The sequence below is a fragment of the Microtus oregoni genome, unplaced genomic scaffold (genome assembly GCF_018167655.1).
Source record: "Microtus oregoni isolate MIOR12 unplaced genomic scaffold, Mior012 000005F_ref0000423, whole genome shotgun sequence".
Taxonomy (NCBI): domain Eukaryota; kingdom Metazoa; phylum Chordata; class Mammalia; order Rodentia; family Cricetidae; genus Microtus; species Microtus oregoni.
This window is the reverse complement of record NW_024543064.1, coordinates 41042557-41052676: the sequence shown is the minus strand read 5'-3', so window position 1 is coordinate 41052676 and position 10120 is coordinate 41042557. Positions and strand designations below refer to the sequence as shown.

The following is a 10120-nucleotide window of genomic DNA, read 5'->3' as shown; positions in this document are numbered from 1 at the left end:
TAGTTTGAATGTAACTGACTCCCATAAACTCAGGGAGTGGCACTATTAGGAGGTGTGGCTTTGCTGGAGTGGGTGTGGTCTTGTTGGAGGAAGTGTGTCACTGTGAAGGCAGACTTTAAGGTCTCCTATGCTCAAGCCATGCCCAATATCTCAGACCACTTGCTGTTGCCTGTGGGATGAAAATGTAGCTCCTTCTCCACTCTCAGCTCCTTCTCTAGCACCACATCTGCTTGTATGTGTAATGATGACAATGGGCTAAACCTCCGAGCTGTAAGCCACCCCAGATACATGTTTTCCTTTATAAGTGCTGCGTCTTCATGGTGTCTCTTCCTAGCAATAGGAACCCAGACTAAGACACAAGTCTACAGGAGACTATTGTCTTCTCCCCACTTTAGAAGAGGTTAAAAATGTACCCAAGTTCACACAGCAATCTTGCCAATAAAGCTAGGACTTTTTTTCAACAGCATCTTATGCAACCAAGGTTGGCCTCTGACTTCATAAGTAGCTGGGGGTGATCTTAGATTTCTAATCCTCCTGCCTCTACTTCTTAAGTACTAGGACTACAGGTGTGCACCACTCTGCCTGGTTTATGCAGGGCAGGGGATGGACCCCAAGGCCTCATGCATGCTGGGCAGGCACTCTGTCAACAGAGCCACACCTCCTACTCCACAGTTAGGACTAATTTCAGCAAGCTGGGCCAGAATGAAGAACCGGAATAACTTCATTTTACCAGAGTTTCCTAAACTTGTTTATTTTATATAATTATGTAAACACTTTTGCCTATTTAGCCATATTGTAAAAGACAAATGATCCTGTAGGCCAAAGTGATCTTATTAAAGGGTTCTAACACAGGAGCCTTTAAATTTAATTCAAAGCTGTTTGTAGTAAGGCTTGCTATCTGTCTACATTTCAGTGGGAGGTAGTCCCTTTTCTTGGAGGTTCTCCAAGACCAGATTGTGTCTGACGCTCTGTTCTGTCCTCAGTACCCTGAGATAGCAAGAGCATCTGCAGACAGTGTGAGCACTGAAGAATCCTGGAATGTAGGAGGACAGCTTAGAGTGTGGAGGGGTGGGGTCAGCGGCAATTGTGGGGGACATTCTGGAAACCAAAGTCTTAGAGTCAGAGTGGAAAGCAAGCCTCACCCACCGTGTAGCACAACTAAGGTGGGCATAGATGGTGTTTGAACCTGCCCTAAGGCTACCCGGGATTTTCCAAGCAGCAGTTAGCCACCCGGTGAAGTGGAAAAGCTGCATTTATTGGAGTTGAAGGTGTCTTAGGGACCTTTGGGCTTTAAGAGGAAGAGAAAGAAATCTCTCAGACTGCTGGGCACCTCACCTCCTCTGTTGCCATGGCGGCGCTGCCAGGAGCAGGGTCTTTGGGCTTCTCGGTGCACGAATGCTCATTTCCTTCTCTTTGTAAAGGGCAGGACTGAGGGAGGGGTCACAAATTGATTCAGGAGGGACCAGAATCCGTCCCTTCATTGCCATGGCATCAGGGCCTGTGACCAGGTTCCTTTGCCTCAGCCTGCACTTCCTCACTGCTGTCTCCTTTCTGGTCACCTGTCTGGAGGAGGCAGTCACCCTGTATACCAACACCTGTCACACCCCCACCTCTACCACCGCCTGCTCCCTGCTGCTGCCTGACTGACTCTGATGAGATTACAGATGCCCAGTGACACAGGCAGTTTAGTCCCCTCTAGTTTAAAGGCCAGGCCACAAGCAAGAGCAGGAAGGAGTCTCCCGCTGAGCTGCTGTGTGCCAATGGCTCCAGCCATGGCCACTGGCTGCTGAGTTTGCTGTTACCCTCACTCATATTCCCTCTGGCCAGACGCTCTTAACATCTCTGTTGTATGAATGGGGGAACTGAAGCTGAGTGAGATGAGATGGTTTCACAGGATCACACAGCTGGCAAGTAGCAGACCTGGATCTCAAATGCAGATCTCTTGGTCTTTGCCATCTTTAAAAATAGGAGGCCTTGGTGTCCCGGCAGAGGCCCGGGCGGCCAGCACGAGCACCGGCGACCATGTTCCGACGCAAGCTCACGGCCCTGGACTACCACAACCCTGCAGGCTTCAACTGCAAAGATGAAACAGAATTTAGAAACTTCATTGTTTGGCTTGAAGACCAGAAAATTAGACACTACAAGATTGAAGACAGAGGAGATGCAGTTCTGAACGAAGCGGCTCAGATCTTGCGATTGCTGCACATAGAAGAGCTCAGAGAGCTACAGACGAAAATCAATGAAGCCATAGTAGCTGTTCAGGCAATCATTGCTGACCCAAAGACAGACCACAGACTGGGGAAAGTCGGAAGATGAGCACATCAGGATTTCAGCTTCTCGCCTGCCTAGTGTGATGGGAACCATGTGCATCGGCATGTGTTTGGAAATCAAATGTCACATTTTCGAGGGAGGAATCCCAGGAAATTGGCCATGTTCTAGAGATTTACCACCATTGCTTTTTTTTTTTCTTTAATAAAGTTGGGGAAAGTAACTTTTTGTTTTGCTTTGAAAAAAAAAAAAAATAGGAGGCCTTGGTGCCTTAAACCTGGTCAAAGGTCTGTGGCTGGAGAGGTCGTAGACCCTGTTGGGGTGGGGACCTACTGTTTTGCTAGACAGGCTTGTTGTTAACTGTCTTCAAAAAAGTTATGCTTACTCCCATCAGCCTTAGTCTCTTGGAGTATGGCAGATGGTAGGTTGTCCTCTGGGTTACTTTAAGAAAAGGACATTGAGGTGGGAGGTGCGTGTGCTGGGGAGGGCCCAGGAGGAGTTGCTGTTGTGGGTGGGTGTTATCAGGTTTCAGACAGTTCAGGGGGCTGGAAATTTTGACTTGCAGTGGTGGCGCACGCCTTTAATCCCAGCACTTGGAGGCAGAGACAGGCAGATCTCTGTGAGTTCGAGGCCAGTCTGGCTATAGAGCGAGTTTCAGGACAGGCTCCAAAGCTACAGAGAAACTCTGTTTCGAAAACCAAACAAAAACAAACAAACAAAAACTGGGTAAAGGGCTACGACGCCTATTAACATGTCAAAGCAGATTCTGCCCATCAGGTTGTCCCTGCATCCTTCTAGTCCTACCTGACAGGGTCCTTCTGACTGGCTTATGCCACTCCCTACCATGAACTCTCCAGCCCAGAAACTGGGCTGCCCCTTCCCCCAGCTCCTCTGGCTCCTGTATAACTCAGCCATTTTGGCTACACCAGTCTCTTGAACAGACCCTGGGCCAGGGCTGCCCCCTCTTGGTAGGTGGCTCCTCTCTTCTCTCCTCCCCCTTCTCCTCACATATCCATGTTCTCTCTGGACTCTTCCAGATGCCTCTGGCTATTCTCTCACTCGTATTTACAATAAACCATCACCTCTGCCATACCTAGGAGCTTCATGTCCTCCTTTTTATTTATTTATAGATATGATCAAGACACATTGTGTATATGTATAAAATAAATAAAAACACTTTAAAAATAAATAAGTAGATAATAGTCCCTGAGAGATGTGGGGTGGTGTCCCAGGCTTGAAGCATCCCGAAAGAAAAAGTATTCATTTCCTGTTAACAGCAGGCTGGACAGGACAACTGAACTCAAGTCTGAAGTCCTCACCGTGCTGCCTGACTTCATTCTGCCGAGTGCCACAAGCTCAGCGACTGTGCCAAGAGACTCAGGCTCTCCGAGACTCAGTCCCTCTCTCAATGACCTGGAGGCTGGAACCCAGTGCCAAGGTGGTGGGGTTGAGTCCCCATGACTGGCAGTAGCATACTGGGGCAAGCCTGGCACACAGCGTTCCCTCCTTCCCCAGATGCCTCTGAATGTGCACTGGCAAAGAAACATTCACGGCACTCTGTGCTTCTGGGGACTGGCATCAGCAGCACCATGCTCATATGAGAAGGTGCTCCTGGGACAGCCGCCAGATGCCCATCCAACACTTACTGAGGTTGGCAGTGACTGGCACCTCACCGCTGTGTTTCCACATCTTTCTGGAATGAGGTGGGCTGATGCACCTCGGCTTCCTCTCATGGTGTCCGGTCCCCTGCCCTCTTCAAGAGGAGTATTTGGCTTTGAGGACTGGACACACGGACCACGTGGCCTGCTCTAATTTCTCAGGCCCTAATCTGCTCCCGGCTCCTAATGATGCAGCTGGTAATAGGATTATGGCTTCCCTCTGGGTGGCTGCCCAGACCATGGCTGCAAGGCTGGTGATAGGTGCTTAGGACTCTGTTCATCCGTGAGTGGAGAGGCTTGTTCCTCCAGCCCAGACCTGGGCCACATCCTACAGCGCATGGAATGCTGCCAACCACCTGGGCTGAGCATGGCGCTGGGTGCTGTCCTGGCTCGAGGACGGGCGGTGTGTAGGCGCAATGGGCTACTCATCCTGTCCGTGCTGTCTGTCATCGTGGGCTGCCTCCTCGGCTTCTTCCTCAGGACCCAGCGCCTCTCACCACAGGTCAGGCCCCCAGGGTGTGTGGGGTTCCCAGTGTCGGTACAGGAGGTGAGCTAGGTTGCCTCTCTGGGCCCTAGTGTTCCCATCTATATCATGGACATGAGAAAGACCCACTAGTGTAAGAGATCAATAAAATGGCTGGCAAAATGACAACAAAGCCAGTACAGTAAGGTGACCGGGGGGGGGGGGGACATACCACTGAGCAAGCACGGGATTGAGAGCAAGGGTGGGGAGACCAGGGGTCTTCAGAGAACACCCCCTATAGGTCCTCCACGACCAGGAATCCAGGATGGGTTTCCTATAGCAGGATCAGTGGATAAGGCTAAAGTGTGCGTGAAACAGGAGCAAGGCAGCAAGCGTTTGGAGGGGGTTGCAACATGCAGCGAGAGCAAGGGGCTGGAGTTAGGGACCAAGAGCTGGATGGTTCCCTTCACCAGACACGGGCTTCAGACAGCTGTGCAGAGCCATGGAGAGAGAAGAGAGAAGGGACAGTTCTACATCCCTGGGCTGAGCGGAACAGGGGTGATAGCGGGCCAGATGGGAGAAGCTGCAATGGTAGCGAGTGACAAGTGACAATGGGCTGAAGGGGAAGGTGTGAGAGCGGTGCTCCTGCAGAGGAGACTTCAGGAAGGGTGGCCGATGGGAAGCCGGAGGCAGAAGGTGACACCGATAGGCAACTGTGTAAACGCATCATCTGGGACGATCTTTCTGTGGACTGAGGACGGCACTGTGATGTTATATAAGACACTACAGATGCCTGTTCCAACATGGAAGACACAGCTCAGGACCGTGGAGACAGGCGTGCAGACCTCCTGCCGGAAAGACAAGCCTGAGCACCACACAGGACAGCTGGGGCTCGGGGTTCACAGCCTGGGCACAGAGGGACAGCAGGCAGGAAACGACTAAGGAGACATTAGGAGTGAGACCCTTGCCCAGTGCAGACACAGGATCAGATACTGAGAAGAGGGAAAGAGGGATTGGATCTGCTCTTGAGGGGCTTGAGGGTGAGGGGTTCTGTCTAGACCCACTTAGTGGGATTTTGGTTATGACTGCACCATGGAGGCTCACTGAGGGGGGCTCTGAGGGGTCAGTCTTCAGGCAGGTCTGTCAGTGGGCTCCTGGGGATCCCAGACCCCATGGGTCCTTCATTCTCCTGATACCTCACACCATCTCTGAAGCTGGAGCCAGGCTTCAGATTCAGACTCACATCTTCCATTCAAGGGGTGATGCCCCCACCCCAGTATCCAAGCAACCCTGCTCACCACCTGAAGCTATTAGGAAGAAGCCATGATTCTAGAAGCACAGGTTGTTACAATCTTATAGGGGCCACGGGGTTCATGCTGTGGTTTGAATGTAATTGCCCCCCATAAGCTCATAGGGAGTGGCACTATTAGATGTGGCTTTGTTGGAGTAGGTGTAGCCTTGTTGGGGGAAGTGTGTCACTGTGGGGGTGGACTTTGAGGTCTCATATATGCCAAACCACATCCAGTGCTTCAGACCACTTCCGGTTGCCTTCCGATCAAGATGTAGCCAGCACCCTGTCTCTTGCATGCCACCATGCTCCCACCTGGATGATAATGGATTGATCCTCTGCACTGTACACCAGCCCCAGTTAAATGTCTTCCTTATAAGAGTTGCTGTGGTCATGGTGTTTCTTCACAGCAACAGAACCCCTAACTAAGACAGCAGTTGGTACCAGGGACTAGGGTATTGCTGGGATAGGCCTGACCCTGTTTTTATTTGGAGGAATTTGACTTTGTTACTTTGGGTTAGGAAAGCAGTAGATTCATTCCATTGGAAGAGGAAATCTCAGAACAGCCTAGTACAGACTATTGTGTGGTTGTGAGTGGTAACTCTAATGAAGATTTATAATGAAAAGGAGCAAGCTGAGCAAATAAAAATACAAAATATAAAGACTGAGAAAAGGGGGCACCAGGAAATGGAATGGAGCTAAATCCTGAGTTCGAGGAGACAAACGGATTAAGAAATGGAATAAAGGGAGTGGATTCCACCTATGGTGGCTGGGCTAAGTCCTCTCTCCTCTTGGTCTCAGTGTCCTTATCTGTGGGGCAAAGGGAGCATCAGTATCTTCCAAAAATGTTAAAGGAGTGAATATCCATAGCGCCTGGCAGACAGTAAGCACTGAGCGCCATTTCGTCCCCTCTCTTGTCTCCCTGGCAAAGTCTGTCTGTGCCGGTTAGCTAATCTTGACCACTCTGATTTAAAATCACCATGGTAACACACGTCTGAGGAAGCATCAGAGGCTGTCGGCAGAAACATTTAACTGAAGAGAGAAGACCCACTCCAAATGTGGGCAGCAGCATCCCACAGGTGGGGGCGCAGGTTAAATAACAGAAGAAGGCAAACTGAACACCAGCACCCTCCCTACTTCCCGACCCTGCACCATGAGCAGCTGCCTCATGTGTGTGCTTAGTGGCTGAATCTTTTCTACCTGCATGGTGAAATAAACTCTCCTGCCCATGGCCCCGGCACTCTCCGTGGCCCCGACACTCTCCCGTGGCCCTGACACTCTTCAGTCTGCACTCAGGTTCTGAAACAGCAACCATCTCTGTCCTGCAGGAAGATTATTCTGGGAAAACAAATTGGACCGCTGGCTAGTAAAAGCCGGATCCTCTAGGGCCTACTGCGTCAGAGCTGCCCCATCTGCTTGGGCGTGCAGATGCGTTCAGGTCTGAACTAACCTGCCAGACACTGAAGGAGGCATGGATGGAGAACAGTTATTTGGCAGCAAGTGGCTTCTCTCGAGCACTGTCCTGTGAAAGCCAGGGTTTTTCTGTTTGGTCTCTTTGCCTGTGACTCAGACAGCAAACCCTTCCAACTGTTTGAACTTATGCAAGAGGCAGAAATCATAAAAAATTTGGAAAATGGTAGAATGTTCTATTTGTGAAATGAAACTCACAAAATTAATGTGATTTTACTTTTGGATGTAAATAATTCATTAAAAAAAGTAGAGACATTTGAGACTTCCACTTATGGCGTGAGGGTTTATAATTATATCCATTTCCTTTCCTTTCTGTAAGTTTGATAAAATTTTAAAAATCATTGCATTTATTTTGTTTGTATGTGTGTGTGCATAGGGAGGCATTTACAACCACATGCATGCACGCATGTGCACACACACACACACACACACCATCGTGCACATGTGGAAGTCAGAGGACAACTTGTGGGAGTCAGTTCTCACCTCCAGGAATGGAACTTAAAGGACTGTCGGCTTGGCAGCAAGCCCCTTTACCCGCTGAGCCATCTCGTCAGCCCTGGTAGGATATTTTCAAGGACATAAACTATCCAAACCAAAGAGAACATAGAGTCATCGAGAAAGAAAACTCTGGTTAGACAATATGGGAAGCGGGTGGAGCCGGATAGTCCCTTCTGTTGGAGCCCAAGAGGCTGGCATGCTAGCTCATAGGAGCAGAGACTGAGTAGCTTCTCTCACGGGACTCCAAAGGGCTCTGATATGGAAGGCAGAGCAGGGATGAAGCCAAGAGTTGAGAGCAGGCCCTTAAGCGCCAGAGCTCTTCCAAGCCACATGGTCAGAGGACTCTTCTCTCTATTGTGTCTAACTCTGGCCTGCCCAGTGTCCAGAGAAGCTTGCCTCGGGGACATCAGGCCCACCTGTGTGAGGTTAGAAAGGAGCAGTGGGGAGGTCCATGCTTGAAGCGATCTGTAGACACCGGCATCCTAGGTGCAGTAGACACGGGCATCCTAGGTGCAGCCTCCCCAGCAGAACTCTGGAACAGCTGGAAGCCGGGCTTAGGCACAGGCTTCTTGTTGGAGCCTCATAAAGACCCATGAATTCTTGGAGAAAAGAGGCTCTCGTCCCCTCCCTGCAGGTTACACCCATCGCTCTGCCCTGAGGGACCCTCAGTGCAAGCCCAGAAGCTTCCCACTCCACACTTACCTGTGAGCAGAAATGTGAGGCGAGCTGCACATGTCCAAACCTGAGACAACCGATGAGAAAAGAGGTCTCTGGAGACTCTTAAAATCCTTTCTTAGGGCTGGGCGTGGTGGTACACATCTTTCACCCCAGTACTTGGGAACCAGAGACTGGCAAATCTCTGAGTTCAAGTCTAGTCTCGTCCGTATATCAAGTTCCAGGCCAGCCAGAGCTAGAGAGAGGCCCTTTCTCAGAAAATTCATTTCTTAAGATCTTTGGAGACATGAGAGTTTGCATAGTTATCATAAACGGAATGGGGGCTGTCAAGACGGCTCAGCAGGGATAGGAGCTTGCTGTCAAGCCCAAGGACTTGAGTTCAATCCCCAGAACCCACACAAAGGAAGGAGAGCTCCTGAAAGTCGTCTTGACCTCCGTATGCATGCTGTATGAAGCACATGTGTACACACAAGGAAATGAACAAATGCAACTTTTAAAAACTGGATGTAGGGGTAGTAGTATAGCGTAGTATTACCATGCGCTTAGTGTACACAAAGACATAGGTTACAGTCCCAGTGGCATACACATCAAACAATAGCAGCAGCAGATTGGACGCTGTCTTTGTTTGGTTTCTATTGCTGTGATGAACACCACAACCAAGAGCAACCTGCAGAGGCAAAGGTTTATTTCAGCTCCCAGCTGTAGTTTACCACGAAGGGAATTCAGGGCAGGAGCTCAGGGCAAGAGCTGGAGGCAGGAACTGAAGCAGAGGCCAAAGAGGAGTGCAGCTCACTGGCCTGCTCAGTCAGCTTTCTTATGCAGCCCAGGACCCCTGTCCAGGGGTTGCACCACCCATACCTGACAGGGCTGGGCCCTCCCCCACACCTGTCCAGGGCTGGGTCCTCTCCTACCCGATCATTCATCAAGAAAATCTCTCCATAGACTTGGCTAATCTCTGAAAGGCATTTTCTCCGAAAGGACCCAAGTCACCACAGGACACACCAAGACCAAGTTCTCAGCACAGAGGAGATTTATTTGCCCTGGAGGGACAAAGGGCAGGGAATAAGAGAGAAGAACAGGAGATAGAGGATGAAGGAGAAGGGGATAAGGGAAAGGGAGGAAGGGGTATTTGTCCCAGAGTGGGACAGAAACAGAAGGACTGTTTCTGCATAGAGAGGAGACAGATGTGGCACATGGGAAAAATGGCAGTTTATAAGGGGGAACCTCCATGTTGGCATGAGGTGTTTAATTTTGATTGGGCAGGTTGATTGGGATGGCCAAAGGGGGGGGGGTGTTGATTGCTGGACTTCAATACTTTGATAGCTGGACCTTGGTGGTCAGCCTCAGGAAGAGGAAGTGGCCAAGAATCGAAATAGACCTTGGGGGCTAGCTTCAGGAATGCAATCTAACAGTTTGTAGCAAGGCAGAGGGAATGAGAGAGAATGGCAAGGCCACTCCCATGTGTACCAGACTCCGGCCTCCTAGAGCCCTTCATTCTCAACTGAGGTTTTCCTTCCTAGATGACCCTGGCTTGTACCAACAACACAGGTGCTAAAAAGAGTGATCAATCAAGAATAAAAACGAGTATTTGAAATTTTAATAAACAAGAATCAATATCAAAATATGAGCTGAAAGATCAGAGAAGCAGAGCAGCCGGCCACTAGTTCTTACCTCTGTGAAATCCTCAGACCAAATGGAGGATCCTGTCTCTACAAATCCCTGGACTGAATGCCTTGAGCGCCTGTCTCCTCCTGACTTATATTCCTCTCTCCACCCAGCCATATCCCTTCCTGTCTATGC

General features: G+C 50.0%; 2 protein-coding genes across 3 annotated transcripts in view; both read left to right on the top strand.

Annotated features, from left to right (window-relative positions):
* Positions 1 to 1985: 1985 nt before the first annotated feature.
* LOC121448804 (RNA transcription, translation and transport factor protein-like) lies at positions 1986 to 2491 on the top strand. Its single transcript, XM_041653022.1, has one exon. It carries the CDS (start codon positions 2023 to 2025, stop codon positions 2314 to 2316), a length of 294 nt encoding a protein of 97 aa, XP_041508956.1. The 5' UTR covers positions 1986 to 2022; the 3' UTR covers positions 2317 to 2491.
* A 1730-nt stretch (positions 2492 to 4221) lies between these two features.
* The window catches only part of Slc1a7 (solute carrier family 1 member 7), a 43459-nt gene continuing 37560 nt past the window's right edge, over positions 4222 to 10120 (top strand). For both annotated transcript variants that reach the window (XM_041652537.1, XM_041652538.1), the window contains exon 1: positions 4222 to 4428. In XM_041652537.1, the coding sequence (XP_041508471.1) occupies positions 4264 to 4428 (165 nt within the window). In that variant the 5' untranslated portion in view covers positions 4222 to 4263. The remainder of the gene's footprint in view (positions 4429 to 10120) is intronic.

Coding starts and splice junctions, on each gene's coding strand:
- LOC121448804 (XM_041653022.1), top strand. CDS start 2,023: ATGTTCCGACGCAAGCTCACGGCCCTGGACTACCACAACCCTGCAGGC.